Raw genomic sequence first — 18364 nt, forward strand, 5'->3', positions numbered from 1 at the left:
ATAATTAACAAGACTGGAGCTATCGAATTTAGTTTTTCTAAACGTAGAAGTATATAGTACGGTCACTTTCACGAACAATCCTGGATTGGTCGAAGGCGACGTTAATCTGACGCACTCATAGACAGGATGTAAAAGACTTTCGGTGATAAAGAAACTGCAACTTTCCAGTGAAGTTATCAGTCAGCGGTGTCAAGAGTTACCTTTGCTGCTGCTGTGGTTTGGCCTGATTACTTTTTCCATCCGCTGATATCACGTTCATGTTGAACAGTAAAGTCGACGGGGTGACGAAGTCAGAAGATGTGGAGAGTCACAGGAAGACCATGGTATAAAGAGAGAGAGAAGAGAAGTTGTTGTCCACATTATATCCATAGCGTTATTTATGCCTAGGTAAGGCGTTTCCCGGCAGATTCTGTGTAATATAAACGGTTGTTCATGAAACAACGACTTTTTTACCCATGTATTATTCTGGGTTGTACCCGAGTTTCATGTCTTTCTGTTCTCCTGGGTCCTAGGGAGGTGCGGATGGACATATTTTCAGCATTCGAGGTGCCAATATAGCATGAAACGTCGATTAGTCCTTAGAAATGTTTTGAAACGACATTTCATTCACCCACTAACCACTCAGCGATTGGTATATTTGGACTGACCCGTATATAGTTGATGACCACGAGTTGACATCGTGGTAGACTGGCAGACATATACAAGGAATCATGGAGATACAGCACCAGATCTCTATCTGGATGTCATCTAGAGTTGGAGACTTACGGAGTTAGGGCTAAGGTCCCTAACCCTAAGGAGCAGACCAGAGGAATATCAAGAGCTTTTTGCATTCAGTAACTGTGGCTCTCACAATCCGACTGTCATCCTCGGAGGTCGAACTTGACTGCGCCTAGCTGGATACGATGTCCATCACTAGAAGTTCCCTAGCAGATACGAACGATTTGAATGAAGGCTTTCAACGACCCAAATTTATGCCACCAGCGCTGTCAAGGCTGGCATCTGGGAGGTGCTGTAAGCTAGTACAAACTTAGAGCACCGGCGCTAGTTAAAAATCCAATTATAGTGTCTTCATGGTAATTTATCTTAGCCATGTAAATAGAAATCATTTTTAGCTGGGAGGACTGCATTTGATAGTACCAACCCCCCCTGAACTTAGCAGACGTTTTCGGATTTCCGTGTCGATATGCGCTAGTCCTGTTTGGTGATGGAACCTGAAGCTCCGAAGCTCCGTGCCGAAAATAATAAAATGGTCCATCATCCGATCAGCATTATTGTACACACTACAACACAAATATCGCCATGGCTTCCTCGACTTCCACAGCTTCCAAAGCAGCATGGAGGCTGCTCTCACGCAGGGCAACAACGCCCCGTCGCGTGGTCGCCCTGCCCGATCCGCACCGCTGCTTCTCGTGCTCCGTGCGCGCCCATCGGCCTGAAAAGACGGAGACGGCGAGCTCACGGATGACGCATTTCGGCTTCGAAAATATTCCGGAGGGGGAGAAGGAGTCGAGGGGTATGCTCCCTGTGCTTCTAACAATTGCATGGGTACATACAAAGCTAACGATATGCTGCTAGTCGGCGCGGTGTTCAGTTCAGTAGCAAGCTCGTACGACACGATGAACGATTTGATGTCCCTCGGCATCCATCGACTATGGAAGGACCATTTCGTGCGCTCGCTCAACCCAGGCTCCTGTAGCAAAACCGGCGCGGCGGGACAGAATGGCTGGAACATCCTCGACATCGCCGGCGGATCGGGCGACATTGCATTTCGCATGCTGGACCATGCGACCAACATCAACCACGACCGCGCGACGCGGGTCACCGTAGCCGACATCAACGCAGACATGCTGGCGGAAGGACGGAAACGCAGCATCGACACGCCTTACTACAACACGGACCGATTGTCGTTCATGGTCGCCAATGCAGAGCACATGCCCGACGTGGCGGACAACTCGGTTGATCTGTACACGGTCTCGTTCGGCATTCGCAACTTCACAGATAAGCAGGCAGCGCTCAACGAGGCGTTCCGGGTGCTCAAGCCCGGCGGCGTGTTTGCATGCATGGAGTTTAGCAAGGTGCAGAACCCGGTGTTCAACGAGGTTTACAAGCGGTGGAGTTTCAGCGCCATCCCCCTGATTGGACAGCTCGTCGCGGGAGACCGCGCGAGCTACCAGTATCTGGTCGAGAGCATCGAGAAGTTTCCGAGCCAGGAGGAGTTTCGCGAGATGATCCGCCAGGCTGGCTTTGTGATTCCGGGCCAGGGATACGAGAATCTGTCGTGCGGGATTGCGGCGATTCACAAGGGGGTGAAGCCGCTGCACTGATCTATATCTATAGAGGCTGTATATTATTCTAATCATAAAACCATATGTTATCCCACATATGCAATATGTTCCATAACACCAGGGTTAGGGCTACCATGCGGGGCATATTATTGCATGCATTCATTCATGCAGGCCGGATTTCGTGCATGCGTGGCTGATGCATTTCGAATGCAACCGAATCCTTCGGCCAGATAACTCCTATCGAATAAACGTTCATACTTCAACTATATTATAAGCATTATCTCTACCTAGGCACTGTATACCATCATATTGTGGAATTGTATCGGAGTCGTCGCTGATTGGATTCCGATTATCGCACCGGATATAAAAAAGTCACCACCTTCGGCCAATCCTCTTCCCCTGTCGCGATCCTTCAGGCTTCACTTCAACGTTTCTTAGTCACGACTGGCACTAGCTAGTTACGTTAACTAAGGGCTTAGTTATAGCGAGCGTTACCTAGGCAAGTGGGCTGCCGTCTCCCTCCTGCGTGGCTAAGAGCATCCAGATCGCTGAATATGGCCTCTTATCGCGGGGGCGTGTTGAAGAACCCCTCCTGAGTTCTAAGCCGTGTCTCAATTATTTTTTTTTTTTTTACCTTTTTTTTTTTTTTTTTTTTTTTCTCTTTCTGCTTTCGTACCATTCCATTGCACTTTCACTCTTATTCTCCCATCCCTGCATTCGGATTTCTCACACTGTCCTTGTCCAGACAAGTGGCAGCGCAGGCAACCATGCCTTCAACCACCGCGCTCAACACCGCGCTCAACACCGCGCTGCATGTCATCACGACCGAGAGAGACGCGCTGAGCCATCTCGAGCTGCTCTACCGCACCAATGACCTGGCCCAAAAGAACATCGACCGCGCCGTCGCTGAGCTCGTGCGCACCATCAAGCGCGGCGGGAAACTGGTCGTCTGCGGCGTTGGGAAGAGCGGCAAGATTGGCCGCAAACTCGAGGCGACGATGAACAGCGTGGGCATCCACAGCGTCTTTTTGCATCCTACCGAGGCTCTGCATGGGGATCTGGGCATGATCCGGCCAGTACGCTATATCACCACACTTCTTTCTCGTGAGACCAAGACTAATACCCCCCAGCTTGATACCCTCCTTTTGATATCCTTCTCGGGCCGCACCCCAGAACTCCTCCTGATGCTCCCTCACATCCCCCAAACCGTCCCAGTCATAGCAATCACCTCGCACGCACACCCCTCGACTTGCCCGCTCCTCTCCTTCAACAGTCCCGACATGACCATCCTCCTCCCCGCGCCCCTCCACATAGACGAGGAGACATCCTTTGGCCTCGCGGCGCCCACCAGTTCCACAACCGTCGCTCTCGCTTTGGGCGACGCACTCGCTCTCGCCACGGCGCAGAGTCTGCACACTCTGCCGGGCCAGGGCCCCTCGGAGATCTTCAAGGGATATCACCCCGGCGGCGCTATTGGCGCCGCTGTCGCCCGTGATAATGCCTCCGCCATCTCTACCCCGGCTACCTCAATGACCACATCGCCGAGCCTGTCTTCGCTCGAGGACGCGCTGCCTATCAAGTTAACTTTTGACGATGACGATGACGACGACAACGAGGACGAGGATAATATGCGGAGCACATCATCAAAGACCCGGCTCGACACGGTATGCGCCTCGGAGCATTTCGTCCCCATCGAATGCATCCCGACTGTCGTTCCTTCATCTCAGTCTCCAGAGACAACAGAACAAATCAGAAAAGGCCCGCAAATTCTCGACCTTCTTTTAACTACCATCCAGAACCCAGCCTCTAAATTATGGGTCAAATTGTCAGATACACACATCATTCCCCCGCCTCTCCTCCGGTCCATGACTATGACTATGGGATCGTCATCGTCATCGTCAACAACAAGTACAATAATAGACACCAACGCATACACACTCTCCACCACTCACATAACATCCGTACCCTCCAACAAATGGCTTCGCGTCCGCGCATCTAGTACCATGGACGAAATCCGGTGCATACTCTTCTCTCCTTCTTCTCCCTCCACAGACACAAGCCCATCAGACCAGAACAAACCATACCGCGTCATCAGCGTCACGGATGATGTCGATTCGGACAAGGTGCTAGGATTTATCTGTGCCGATGATGTTTGATGAATCTCCCTATTTGACTGGTAAATAAATACTCTCTCTTCTCTTGCCTTATTTTTTGTTCGCTGTGATATCATGTTTATTATATTTTTTTTTTTTTATTTTTTATTTTTTATTTTTATTTTTTTTTATTTTTTTGCTTGTTATATGGGCTACCTGGCTATCTACCTGGGCCAATCAGGTGGGTTTATGGCTTTGTTTTTATTTGCATATATTCAATATACCATATACATATACATACATATACACGCTATAGTCATGATTGAATACGAGTATCTAAGTGCATTGCCGGGAGGTTGTTGTTTTTTACCTTCCCCCAAGGTTCTTAGAAACAAAAAAAGGCGGTTATCAATGCAAGCGTTTATTATTTGTGCGTCCGTTCGTATACATAAAAAGTCTACTTTGTACTACTTTATCGTACAAGAAAAGAATGACATGAGTTCCTTACGCGTGTATCAAACGTATCTCGCCTAAGAATGTAGCCAACTGAAAAAATTTCTAGCAACGTTCAGTCAAAGTCGCACAACAAATGAAAATCAAGGACCAAAATAAGAAATGCAAAACGACGAAAAGAAGAATCAGAGCACAACAGCGAGTCCCGCAATCCAACCAATTATCACCGCCATCAAAGAATCGGCAACCCCAATCGAATGAGCTGCACCAGTACTAGTTGCCTGCGCAGATTGGCTCGGCGATTTGTTCGTGGCACTGTTATCGGCAACATATTTCGTGCCTCCTCCTGTTTTCGTTCCTCCAGTGCCAGAGGTAGTAGTAGAAGTCGCAGAAACAACCGAAGGCGATGACGGTACAGTCGGGGTCTTTGTCGACGTAGGCAAATGCACACTACCACTTCTAGTACCACTATCACTGCTACTACCGGGCAACGGGTCGTCTGTAGAGGGAGTCGGTTCAGCATGCAGAGGGGCCGAAGGAGGAGTAGTAGGGGTAACGACAATGCCGTTGTCGTGGTCGTCTACCTCCTTTTGGCCGTCTTCCTTGGCCGGAGTAGGGGCAGAGGCTATGGTCGGCTTTGTAGTAGGCGAGCAAAGGTTATTCGTAGTTCCGCAGACATATCCAGACTGGCAGCAGCCGCCATTGGGACAGCTGGGACCGCCGTTGCATGATTCGTCGCACACAGGTACGTCACGCGAATATGTGCATGCGGCACCGATGGGACAGCATCCGAGACCGTCTGCACATGCAGTTTGGGTGGATGCAGGGCAAGCACCGGCGAGGTGACGAGCATTGAGGCCGTCGAGGCCTGCCAGGGCGGTTACCGGGGCGAAGGCGAGGATGGATTCGGCCAGAGTTACGCGGGAAAGGGTAAGAAAGACGAGACAGAGAAGCGAGATATTGCCATAGCCGGCTCTGCGAAGCGTAGAGGCAGTCATCTTGCTTTGTAGAACACACGCACTCACGATGGTGATACAAGTCAAAGGAAGTGCGAAGGTTATCGACGCAGATATAAAGAGGTATAAAGAGGACTGAAGAAGGATATTCCGGAGGATCAGATACGTGTTCTGTATGTCTGCAGAGATGGATGGAACAAAGAAGAAGTGGAAGAGAGAAGAAGGAGAAGAAAGAAAAAGAGGAAGACGAAGACGAGAAAGAGCTGGGTTTGCTCCTTCCGATGAGACAGAGAGAGCTCCTGCCGTGCACTATCCCGGCAGGCTCTTTCCCGTTGAAGACGTTCCAACCCTGGGAAGGACCAAACACACAAAGAAAGAAGAGAGAGAAAGAAAAAGCCAGCCTGCAATTAATGGTCTATCTGTCTTATTCCATCGTCACTACCTAATGCTATCGCTCGCTCGAGACAACGGAGACAGCGCCGAATTGCAACCTGAGGCAAGCGGAGCCAACAAGGATACAGGGGTATTCGTTATGGAAGGGGGAACCAAAAAAAAAAAAGAAAAAAAAAATAGGAGAAACAACAAGCAATGCAAGCAAGAAAATATCGTTATGTACAGAACATGAAATCGGCGCATGTGCCTGGACGTGTCGTGCCTTCGATCGCGCGAGATAGCACAAGGGTATTATTGTGGCCTGCGACGACCGAATCGACGACTAAATCATCTGGCGTACGAGAGAACAATGCGCTCGAGGGTGATTATTGCTCCTCTATGTTGATACAAGGCGAGGAATGCCTCAGGCGGATTCATCCTTTCCTTTCCCCTTGTCAACCGAGGTCGTGCTACCGGCGCCATCGTCTTCGTATAGGTGGTGCTCCTCGATGTAGTGGATCACCGGGGCAGGAATCAAGTAGCGCACGCTCATTTCCCGCCGCAGAAAGAGTCTGATTTTCGTGCTGCTGACGTCGTTTTGGATCAATTGTTGAATCACATGAATATTATCGCGCCATGGTTGCAGTGCGGCCAGAGCCTCGTCGATATCAGTGCCGCTGCGCTCGACGATGAAAGCCTGGCTTCAAGTTCAGTAAAGCGTACAACCATTTATAGAACGGAGTGCAACATACACCATAGCGACCTAGAATGTGGTCCAAATCCTTATCACTCCACACCCCCGGTGTTGACATGGTATGGATCAGATCGGCACCAGCGAGAAGAGCCACGCGGACTTGCTTGCGGGTGCCATCCCCGCAATCAACGCCCTGGCGAACAACGTTGATTTCGTGCTCGATGTGGTCGAGCACCACGGCCGTCGGTTGATATTCCTTATGCAAAGCCTCCCACGAATCAATCATCAACCAAGTGGACGACTCGTCGACAGCCAATTGGCACATAGCAAGACTATCATGAGATTAGCTAGTCACTTCAATCTTGTGCTGCAACGCGACAGAACATACCGGTGCTCTGCACTCGCCAGGCCTGCCTTTCTATAAGCGTCCGATACGGGCGATAAATAGCCTCCAATTAACTCGTAGTTTGTATTAAATTTCGCATAGTCGGCCGCCATCTCCCTGCGACGAATTGGATATTAGCACCCGACCAGCTAAGAGGCTTGAAGTGAAGGACTTACTGCATTCGCAGATGCAAATAAGTTATCGGACTGAAACTTCCAGCTGCGACCAAGACGAGGGGTGTCTTGCTTGGATCGCGCATCACTCGCGCTAAACGATGCGTGGGGAATTCATATGTATCGAGGCTCCCGGAGTACGGGGCCAGGTCCTCTCTGCTGCTGGAGGCTGACGCTGCCATTTTCCTTGGTCGCCGATTTCTATCAAGAACTCCTCTCACAAGCGTTGGATGGTGTAAATACTGGTTCGTGGTGTTTGTAAGCGAAACCGTTTACCGGTGGCGAAACGGGGTTAAAGTATGACGCCAGCGCAGGGATTTTCGGTGCGCGAGGATCAGCAACGGTCGAAAGAGGGGGGAACCCGAGAGGCTGCAACGACAGACAAATGAACAACCGAAGAATTGCTCGCTCGAATCTTTGATTTATCGTCACAGGAGTGATATTCCAGCGCTGCTGGTCTGAGGGGTCAATGAAATCTCGGACGACAGCCCGATAGCGGGAGGAAGGCGGGCGGGGTCGCAGAATTGGCGTCGTTTGGGGCAAGATGCGCCGCGGCAAGACGCAGATGCTGGGGAGAAGAGAAAGAAGACAGGCCTACACAGAGGAGAATATGGAAGCAAAAGAAGGGAACAAGACACAGAAGAAGGGCACAAAACGAAGGGCTGGCTCGTTGTTGGTTAGTAAGCAGATCATCACCAAACGAGTTAGCCGGCCAACGGTGTCCCAAAACGGCAATACTACGGTTTAATTATGCCAGTTACGAGCTCAGCTATCCATCTATGCGTAGGTTTGGGAAGCGTGGAATACTCGATACGCCTTGCATGTTAGACGTCTGCATTCTCGTGACATGAGTGGAACGCGCCACTGGGGGGCTTGCACCTTGGTGGCCTTAGAGAACTGGCCACCGGCCGGAAACGGGGCGCCCAAAGTATAGACTTATGGCAAAGGCCAAGCTCGCTATGTGCAATTCTCGTCTCCGGGAGCAACTGGAGGTTGCTGCGCTGCAGGAGGCTAATCATACAGCCTTCCATACTAGCTAGTATTGCATCGGCGAGAGCCACGTTACGCCAGTATCACCTCGCACCTGCTCGCCATATTCCACAGAACCAGGAGAGAGAGAGGAAACAAAAAGCAGAAGGAATAGACAAAGAATACATAGAACTTTTTTTTCTTAAAAAATAAAAGAAAAAGAAAATTAGCATTAAAGTTGCGAATCCAGTCCATCCTAGCGAGGAGAATAGTCATTACTTAACTAATTTGCACTCCGGCCGTCTGACGTTCTCCGAACAACCAAGAACACCAACCTTGGGCTGCTGCTCTCTTTCCACCACCACCACCACCTCCTCCTTCTTCTTCCCCCAACCAGCCCAACCACACACCGACCTAGCATCACTCTTGCGGTATCCCGGTATTTCTTTCGCACGCTTGGTATAGAACTAAATACAGAGCGACCGATCGTTGAGTGCTCCCTCGCACGCCATCGACACGTAACTTAGTCGGATTCACCAGACCTCCTACCCTCCCGAAGTTCGCTCGTCGCTCTGCCTGTTCTTCCCTCGGTCCGCTCTGAAGAGCTGCGGATGGCGGGTTAACAGCGGCCACAACGAGCATTTCGACCGACCTATGGCCAGACGAACGACTGCTGCCGAGTACCAGGACCCTCGAGAGCCATATCCTCTGTCGTCCTTCTCCGCATCGTCTGCGGGACCTATCCTGTCAACCCCCGCAGGTCCAACCTTAAGGTATGCCTTGCTTTGTTGTCCTGTCGATTGCAGTCCGGATATTTGATCCTTCAACTCGACTCGACTTTCGTCTGTCCTTGACACTGGATGGACTTGCCTTCTAGACTACTGGCCCGGCTCATTCCGTTCATTCATTGTGCCAGCCTGACTTGAATTGACCGCTACGCCGAGCATATTCTGCTGCTCGTTTGCCCTCTATTCCTTATTTATTCGTGCAAATATTCTCGCCCATACACCATTGTTCCCCGTTTCCTCTCGTGACTGGCTTGAACCGCCACCTTTTTCTTTACTTTCAACGCTGTCTCTGACCCAGCTATACCATCTATCTAACATCACTTCAATGTCTACCAGGCACACTCGCTCTTCTGCACGCAACACTGCAGCTGAGAACGCTCTGAATACCGCGGACACGACAGGAATCCCCTCGAGCGGGAGTGCCACATCCAGAAAACGCAAGGCAAGTGCGCGCCGAGGCAAGCCCCACGACGAAACCGAGCCTGTTCGACAACCGAGTCCTCCACCCAGGAAAGTAAAGCGACAACGGACAACAGCTTCAAGTGCCCCGGGGCATTTAGATCAGAATACTGCTCCTGCTCCTGGATCCCGCCAATCTACTCGAACCCGTCTCGCCATGTCACAGCCTGGGTTCGTTATCTACCCACGTTTTGTTTGTTTCCACTGTTGCATCTGAGAAAATATACTGACTTCCTTTGATGTCTATCTAGTCCCTCATCACAGCCATCCGATGACGCATCCAGGACGCGGGGCCCCTCCTCTAATTCGAGAAGGAAAAGTGGGAGAAGCGCTAAGACAAGCCGCCGAGAAAAGGACCCCTTGCCCGCTAGCACAGAAACCTACACCAGCCAGTCACCATCACGGCGGCAAAAGAAGCGCTCTCCTAAGCTCAGCCCAGATTTACCGATGAAGGATATTGACGATCCTGCGAGCGAACAGGAGCCTCCGAAGGAAGAGGGCGATGAACACTCCTCTCCGCCCAGCGAGAGCAACGATGGCACTCATACACCTGGGTTGTTAGATGACGATGAGGGTGATCCGTTCCAGAGTAGCCTATTTGGGTCCCGCACTCCTTTGGGTTTGCAGAATACCCTCAGAGCTCTTACAGGCATGATGTCCGGCATGTCGTCACGACTGCGGGAGATGTTGAGTCAACTGAGAATGAAGGAAGACCCCTCCATACAGCTGATTGCCTTGCAAGAACTTTCCGATTTGCTACTCGTATCAAATGAAGACAACTTGTCTGGCCAATTCTCGCCAGATTCGTTTGTTAAAGAGCTCGTCACATTGATGCAGCCAAGTGAATTTGGGGAGGAGAACCCCGAGATTATGCTTTTAGCCTGCAGGTGCCTCGCCAACATGATGGAAGCTCTACGAGGATCCGTGACGAACGTTGTCTATGGGGGCGCGGTGCCAATATTATGCCAAAAACTACTTGATATCCAATTCATCGACTTAGCTGAACAGGCCCTGAGCGTAAGTCACTTCTCCCTTATTGTTGAATAAAAAAAAAATTCAACGGGAAGAAAAAGGAAATTTTATTGACTGAATATGAACTCTCTAGACACTGGCAAAGATATCCGAAGAGTTTCCAGCATCAATCGTACGCGAAGGTGGACTAACTGCCTGCCTGACTTACTTGGATTTCTTTCCAACGAGCACCCAACGAACTGCTGTTACAACGGCGGCAAATTGCTGTCGCAGTCTTCCTGGTGATTCATTCCCCGTTGTCAGAGACGTGATGCCAACTTTGTTGAATGTCTTGTCAAGCAACGATCAGAGAGTGGTGGAACAAGCTTGTCTTTGCGTGTCTCGAATTGTGGAAAGTTTCAAACACAAACCTGAAAAGTTGGAAGAACTTATCGAACCGTCTATGCTCAAGGCTATTCTTCGGCTTTTGTTACCCGGCACGACAAATTTGATCGGGCCCCATATTCATACTCAGTTCCTGCGGGTTCTAGGAATTGTCGCCCAGGCTAGCCCTCGCCTTTCCGTCGAATTGCTGCGTATGGACGTTGTGGATACTCTTTACCAGATACTTACAGGGGTTTCTGCGCCGCGCGAGGTCGATGGCGCTGGTATAAAAATTGATAACGTTGTTATTATGCAAGCATTGGTACATCGCCCCCGTGACCAAGTTTTTGAGACACTTGGCGTCATATGCGAATTACTTCCAGGCACACACCATCTTCACGGTGCACTCTCCCGGTTTGAGAACTCTTTGACTATTAGTCTGCAGACTCGATTCGCCCCAATGCGCTCCTCATCCAAGTTAAAGGAATTGGCTGAGATTAGACGCGCATCTCTTGCGGACTGCAAGCCTGAACTGAAACGGTTCGCCATGGTGCTTCTGCCAACTCTAACCGATGCCTACTCGAGTACTGTGAATCTAGGAGTCCGGCAAAAGGTTCTATTAGCACAACTCAAAATGCTTCAGGAAATTGATGCAGATGTGATTCAGGACGCCCTTCGAACAGTGCCTTACGCGTCATTCCTGGCGGGAATACTTTCGCAAAAAGATCATCCATTGTTGGTGTCATATGCCTTGAAGTGTGCGCAATTACTCTTTGAACGATTGCAGGATATATATCGATACCAGTTCCATCGAGAAGGCGTGATATCCGAGATTGGCGTCTTGGCTGCGAAAAGTCTATCCACTGAAAAGGAAACAGCGGCCAAAGCGCCAGACGATATTAGTGGCCATGACACAGATCAACCTGACTCGCGAGCCACTAGTGAAGCTCCAAGTACTTCACGTAACGATAGTGAAGATGAAGACAATGATGAGGAGGATAATGACGACGATGAAGACCGGGATGAAGATGATGATGACGAAGATGAGGACCAAGACCATGAGAACGACGGCGCTTCCGAATCAGAAAGTTCTACATCCTTTCCTGTGCCTCGGCCGACAACTCAGAGCATGGATGAAATGCTGGAGGATCAAGTCGTCAATGCCGCCCGAGCTTTCCTTCAAGCGTATGAGCAGGCTGAGGGCGCAGGAGCAATGGCAGACAAGGCAAGTAGTATTCTCAAAGACCTACAGATTTTGGCTACCTCTATCAAGTCTGCCTATGTGGAAGGCCAATCAACGGCTCTGGTGGCCCTCTTCGAGAGTCTGGTAGCATACTTTGACGGAGACGCCCTAGAGAGCATCACCAGCGCTGAGCTGCTTAAATCGGGCATTATCGATGTACTCGTCGAAATCCTCGGTGCCACCGGCTCGTCTCGCGAAGCGCGTGCCCGCTTTCTAAAGGCTTTCATGGGTACGACTACATCTCAAACGACACTTGGCAGGCAAACATCGTCCTCAACTCCCTTGAGCAAATTAATCCAGAAACTTCACGATCTCCTCAGCAGAACAGAACATTTTGAAGTCATCACTGTTGGCCACAATTCTCTTGAGATGACGCGCAGCAATGCAACGTATATGCTCGGCAAACAAGTCCGTCTGAAGTTGGTTGCTGACGAGGGCTCTAATATTCCTCGACCGTACAAGAACATCATGGTTGCAATTCATGCAATCGCTACCTTCAAGTCCCTAGACGATTTCTTGCGCCCTCGAATCAGCCTTTCTGAACGTCCACGGCCATCACGCAACCTCGATTTTCTGTCACAACTTGCCAATGCAGACCGACTACGGGATTCTCCCAATCCTAGTCAGAGCTCGACTGAAAACGATTCTCAGCTGCCTCCGAATCCTGCCAGTCACCGGGGCCCTGCTAAGAACGCCCCCTCCACACCACACTCACCAGTTGATGGACGAGACCGCAGACAAACCCATCGGTCAAGTAGAAACCAGCCGTCTAATCTAGAAGATGACGAGGCCAACGATAACCGTCCTTTGGAATGTGCAGACGAGAAACAATTGAGTGACGAGGATGACGATGAAGACATAGGCGATGACGAAGACGACGAGCTCAACGCTATTGTGGATGACTTAGAAGACGAGCTTTCTGACGATCCTGGACCAGAGCCGACTGCCGTCAATATGGAGATTGCGGCGACTGGAAAGGTTACTGCTCGTAAGGAAGATGGAACACGCGTTGCAACTCCATCTCAGTCACAGACTCTTGGTCGGGGCTCCTCTAATACTCCAAGCACAGAACTTGCTGCCACGGGTAGCAATTCCTTAGCGATGGCAGGCCGTCCTTTCTCGTCTTACGCTGCTGCTGTTGCAGCGATCCCGCAAGATTGGCATATTCAGTTCAGCATCGATGGAGAACCAATCACAACTGATACAACAATTTATCGTGCTGTCCACCACAGTCGAGAGCATACCGAAGATGAGGGTCGCAATATCTGGACTGCGGAGCACACAGTGCACTTCAAACGGGTGCCGGGACCTCCGCCCCCGGAACCATCGTCTCTTGCTTCTGCGTTCCGCAACACAGAAGCCATAGATGAGAAGACCGGTCTTCCTAAATCGCTAAGCAAGGACCCTACTGCGGTATCGATCTTGCAGCTTTTGCGGGTACTACATGAGATAAACATTCACCTTGATGACCTCCGCGCCGAGAGCAAGGAATTAACAGCAGTCAGTGCAGAACCACTGGCGCAATTCATCAACACAAAGTTGACTGCCAAGATGAACCGGCAATTGGAAGAACCATTGATTGTAGCCAGCAGCTGTTTGCCCCGTTGGAGTGAAGATCTGGCTCGTGAATTTCCGTTTCTGTTTCCTTTTGAAACGCGCCATCTCTTCCTTCAATCCACAGCCTTTGGTTACTCGCGGTCGATGATGCGCTGGCAAAACTCGCAGCCTGAAGACGGCCGGCGCGACCACCGTCGTGATGACCGTCCATTCCTTGGCCGGCTTCAGCGCCAAAAGGTCCGGATCTCTCGTTCCCGTATTCTGGAGTCGGCAATGAAAGTCATGGAACTGTATGGGTCGTCTGCTAGCATTCTCGAAGTTGAATATTTTGAGGAGGTTGGCACTGGTTTAGGACCGACATTAGAATTTTATTCGACTGTCTCAAGGGAATTTTCAAAGAAGAAATTGAAGATTTGGCGAGAGAATGAATCCAGTGGCACGAGCGAGTACGCCTTTGGCAAACACGGGTTATTCCCATCACCCATGAGCGAACAACAGGCCGAATCCGAAATGGGCAAGAAACAACTTCACCTTTTCAAGTCACTTGGCAAATTTGTCGCGCGTTCTATGCTGGATTCGCGTATTATTGACATCAACTTCAACCCCACGTTTTTCCGCACTGGCTCGAGTGGTTTTACTCCATCTTTAGGCTCGGCAAAGACGGTGGATCAGGATCTTGCCAACTCTTTGCTTTTAGTCAAGCGATTCGCGAGTGCTAAGAAGCAAATTGTCGACAATATTTCCCTCTCAGCTGATCAGAAGCTAAAAGCCATTCAAGAGATAGAGATCGATGGGGTTCAAGTTGACGATCTCGGCCTTGACTTTACGTTGCCTGGATATCCTGCCATCGAACTGGTTGCAAATGGCTCCAATATAAATTTGACCATTGACAATGTCGACTTGTACTTAGATCGAGTGATCGACCTCACACTGGGCAGTGGCGTACAGCGACAGATCGAGGCTTTCCGTTCTGGGTTCTCGCAGGTGTTCCCATACTCGGCACTGCGAGCTTTTACACCCAATGAGCTTGTTATGCTGTTTGGACAAATTGAAGAAGACTGGTCGATGGAAAGTAAGTTTCATTCTTCATCCCCACGGACCAAATACTTTGAGGGGTACTAACGTGTTCAACTTTCAGCACTGATGGATTCCATCAAAGCGGACCATGGCTTCAACATGGATAGCAAGGGCGTGCGAAACTTATTACAAACGATGAGTGGATTGGACGCTCAACAGCGACGAGACTTTCTACAATTTGTCACCGGAAGCCCCAAGCTCCCCATTGGAGGTAAATCAGCCTCTCTTCTTTTTCCAGTCGAGTGTCAACTAACATCAATGCAGGCTTCAAGAGTCTCACTCCCATGTTTACAGTGGTGTGCCGCCCCAGCGAGCCTCCATATACACCAGACGACTACCTGCCCAGTGTCATGACATGTGTGAACTATCTCAAGCTGCCCGACTACAGCAGCCCAGAGGCGCTTCGAGAACGCCTTCTCGTCGCCATTCGAGAAGGACAAGGAGCATTCCACTTGTCATGAGATGATAATAATGATGATGATGACGAAAATTTAAATAGCTCTTTTTTTCCTTTTTTCCCTTTTTTTTACCCCTGTATCCTTCGTGTTTGCAACCGTCCTTTTCAGTGCAGTGGCCTATTTATTATTTACAATGACATACCCAGCAGAATGGAATGATATGTTGCATGGCGGCATTACTTACTGACAGTTTGTGTTGATTTACTTATTTTTGTAGTCTGCGTTCTGACTTAGGGTTGCAAGGGTCTTCCCCCCCCCGCTTTTTTTTTCCTTCTCGTTTAATGGTCAATGAATGTGTAACACATTTTAGATAGCAATGGAACATGTCCCCTTTCACTGAATATGTCTATATATCAGCTAGCTAAGGCCCTGTTGCTGTGTTTTGTAGTTTTCATACTGCCGGATAAACTCCAGCTTGAACTCGTGCACATTGTCCACCACGTCCGACAGATGGTCCCTGCTCAACTGTCTGTCTCCACGCGCACGCGCGAGACTCAGCGCCGACGTGACAACATTACGGATCTGGCGCCCCCCAAACCCCGCGAGGCGAATCTCTCGCTGAAGCCATTGCACAATCTTGTCCATGTCCTTGACTTTGCCCTTGCGGTCAAGAGGGTCGAGGAAGTTCCTGAAAATCGCCATTGCACGGTCTTCCTTGAGCTCGCGGTACTTGATGGCGACGTGGATGCGTGAATGCACAGCCACGTCGAATTGGGCGATTTGGTTGGTGGTTAACATGAGTATTCCTGGTTGCTTTGGTCAGTTTATACGAGAAAAGAAAAAAGTGCAGCGATATTTTAATGAGGGCAGGGAAGTCAAGAGGCTGAAAGATGCTGGATTAACTACATGAGGCCTCACGAGGAGAATATCTAGACCTAATGCAGCGCCGCAGGGCGGTTCTGCCACGAATTGGAGATCAACATGTTTCTTTTACCTTGGTAATATTCCAGGACGCGAAGAAGCACTAGAAATAGTCAGTCACGGCGTTATCAATTCGAGGATGGCGCAGCAATACATACCAGAAACGAGGGCATTGCGCTCAATGTTGCCTCCATGGGTGACCCCCAATGACCGGCTTTGCAGGAAGACATCTGCTTCGTCACTTGGAGGACGACGTGAGCTCACAAGTCAAAGAAAAACCAAATGGCTTGCTTACTTACATGAGGAGGATGGCCTGCCATGTAGTTGCCAGGGTGAATATTCTGCGCAGATTAGACTCGACATGTTTGGCCTCGGTCCCAACATCAGCCACGCTGATGGCAAAGAGCGGCTTTTCTGCCTTGAGTGCGACAGTCTTAGCCGTCGATTTCTTGCCGTGGGCCTAGGATTTGGGTCGGGTGTCAGCAATAATAATACAGCTGGGGACTGGGTTCAAAGAAACATGATACCATAAAGAAGGATGACCAGCCCCTTTCCTTTCTGTTCAACGATATCCTGCACTTCCAGCTCGTCATCAATCTTGAAGACGAACCTTTTGGTCCGTTCATCTTCCAGCTTCAGCCTCTCCGACTAGGAGGTGCTGCCCTTGTCAAGGGTAATGTCTTTCAGGCAGTCAACGTGAAGCTGCGCCCACTGTTTCTCGCGCAAAACATAGCCAAACACGCGAGGGGGGCAAAGCAGATATTGCTCTGCATCCCAGTCTCGACCGTCAATGTTAGCGCGATCAAATCTAGTCCGATACAAGGCCATGAGCTCCTGGTTTGTCTGGCAGGTAGGGCACTGGCACTCCCCATACCTGCCTTCGGGGGTTATATCCCCTATGAGAGCATCGCATCGACTTTTTTCGAAGTACGACTTGAAGTCAACCATAACCCGGTCTTTCAAGAAGGCGAACCCGGCACTCGTGCTACTTGTTGATGTGCTGTAGGAGAATATGGAGCTATCGTCGTGAGTATCTGTATCTCTCTTCATAAAGTCACGCATGCTAGATAGACCCCTCTTGACCAAAACGGCCTGGCCGTCATAACTGAACATCTGCGAGCCCAAACTCGCTGTGCAGAAACGCCGATATTTTTTTCCGCGCTCAATCAGCTTCCGGCGCAGGGTATCTGAGTCTTCGTGGCATTCCAAGGGATAAAACGGAAGAGAATTGATGGGCTTGCTCTCCTCAAAACGTGCAAACCGGAGTTTCAGCGGTAACCGCTGGAACTGTGATCCATCCCAGTCGTAGGCCCAGCATCGCAAAAACCAATCTTTGCGATCCACCGGCCACGGGCTAAATTTACCTATCACAATGAATACTTCATCTTGTCCTTGGAAGAGCTTGCCGTAAACAAGGATCCCCGGCGGGAAAAGTGTCCACAGTGTCTGGGAAGTGATCAGATTCTGCTACTTATTTGCCGTGCGGTTTTTGAAATATTCATCCAATCTAGGGTCTCCTGATCCGTGTTCAATTGTGTCGAGCAGTGTTTGTAAGCTTTTTCAGACGATCCTCAGCAGCTTTTGCAAGCTGGTCCCAGTTGAGAACTATAGCCTCGTAGGGGGAATACAGGGTTTGAGGACTGCCTCTGAAGGTATGATACGGACAGGAAATTAGCAGTTCTTTCATAAAATTCCGCAGAGGGGGGCTTTCAATTTCAATTTCGCTGTGGTTTTGCCTTGGGTCCTCCTCAATGAATTTCCTCAACGTGAATTCATAGCCTTTGACCTGGGCTGATGAGGATTGCTTTGTTGGCTTTTTGTCGTACTCGACATCCTCACGCTCGCCTGCACTGTTGACTCTGTTGAGGACAATTCGAGACCGAGACTGGGCTTGCGGGGGCTACAAGGATTCTTTCGCATCAGAATTTCTCGCTCCAGATCAAACGGAATTGGCTACTACTAACCTTTTCACTTTCTTCCGCCTTTTCGCCTTCCTTCGTTTCAGTATCGCTTGTTTTAGCCATTGGGCTCTTTTCTGACGACCGGCTAAACTCTCTCTTCAGTTCGGAGAGTGCCTCCTGCATGTCGACCATCTTCTCCTCGAGAGACTAGCAAGACTTGTTATTCAAACAGCAGGAAGTGCGGATAGGGTTGCTTACCGTGATAAAGGTGATAATGAAAGACTTGGAAATGCTTCTACCTATGT

The 18364-nt window shown here is 49.9% G+C and overlaps 6 protein-coding genes across 6 annotated transcripts, besides 2 other annotated features; 3 read left to right on the plus strand and 3 right to left on the minus strand.

The window, feature by feature from the left end:
* Positions 1-1299: 1299 nt before the first annotated feature.
* Positions 1300-2324, plus strand: UA08_03407 (2-methoxy-6-polyprenyl-1,4-benzoquinol methylase, mitochondrial; the record flags this gene model as incomplete). Its single annotated transcript, XM_020265704.1, has 2 exons — positions 1300-1513; positions 1576-2324. 2 exons carry the CDS (start codon positions 1300-1302, stop codon positions 2322-2324), a joined length of 963 nt encoding a protein of 320 aa, XP_020121309.1.
* Positions 2325-3052: 728 nt separating this feature from the next.
* Positions 3053-4441, plus strand: UA08_03408 (hypothetical protein; the record flags this gene model as incomplete). Its single annotated transcript, XM_020265705.1, has 1 exon — positions 3053-4441. One exon carries the CDS (start codon positions 3053-3055, stop codon positions 4439-4441), a length of 1389 nt encoding a protein of 462 aa, XP_020121310.1.
* Positions 4442-5016: 575 nt separating this feature from the next.
* UA08_03409 (hypothetical protein) lies at positions 5017-5829 on the minus strand (the record flags this gene model as incomplete). Its single annotated transcript, XM_020265706.1, has 1 exon — positions 5017-5829. The coding sequence occupies one exon, from the start codon at positions 5827-5829 to the stop codon at positions 5017-5019; it is 813 nt and encodes a 270-aa protein (XP_020120945.1).
* Positions 5830-6583: 754 nt separating this feature from the next.
* UA08_03410 (Nicotinamide-nucleotide adenylyltransferase 1) lies at positions 6584-7593 on the minus strand (the record flags this gene model as incomplete). Its single annotated transcript, XM_020265707.1, has 4 exons — positions 6584-6856; positions 6912-7185; positions 7242-7355; positions 7415-7593. The coding sequence occupies 4 exons, from the start codon at positions 7591-7593 to the stop codon at positions 6584-6586; spliced, it is 840 nt and encodes a 279-aa protein (XP_020120944.1).
* A 1441-nt stretch (positions 7594-9034) lies between these two features.
* On the plus strand, positions 9035-15300 carry UA08_03411 (hypothetical protein; the record flags this gene model as incomplete). Its single annotated transcript, XM_020265708.1, has 7 exons — positions 9035-9153; positions 9505-9798; positions 9879-10644; positions 10733-11903; positions 12117-14834; positions 14901-15050; positions 15104-15300. 7 exons carry the CDS (start codon positions 9035-9037, stop codon positions 15298-15300), a joined length of 5415 nt encoding a protein of 1804 aa, XP_020121102.1.
* Positions 11913-11929: a repeat region (Identified by RepeatMasker using a combination of RepBase library and repeat library created with RepeatScout).
* Positions 11930-12032: a repeat region (Identified by RepeatMasker using a combination of RepBase library and repeat library created with RepeatScout).
* Positions 15301-15654: 354 nt separating the features above from the next.
* UA08_03412 (hypothetical protein) lies at positions 15655-18242 on the minus strand (the record flags this gene model as incomplete). Its single annotated transcript, XM_020265709.1, has 7 exons — positions 15655-16043; positions 16232-16261; positions 16317-16399; positions 16458-16618; positions 16855-17522; positions 17725-18058; positions 18123-18242. The coding sequence occupies 7 exons, from the start codon at positions 18240-18242 to the stop codon at positions 15655-15657; spliced, it is 1785 nt and encodes a 594-aa protein (XP_020120943.1).
* Between the last annotated feature and the right edge of the window lie 122 nt (positions 18243-18364).

Source organism: Talaromyces atroroseus, assembly GCF_001907595.1.
Source record: "Talaromyces atroroseus strain IBT 11181 chromosome Unknown scaffold_3, whole genome shotgun sequence".
NCBI classification, from domain to species: domain Eukaryota; kingdom Fungi; phylum Ascomycota; class Eurotiomycetes; order Eurotiales; family Trichocomaceae; genus Talaromyces; species Talaromyces atroroseus.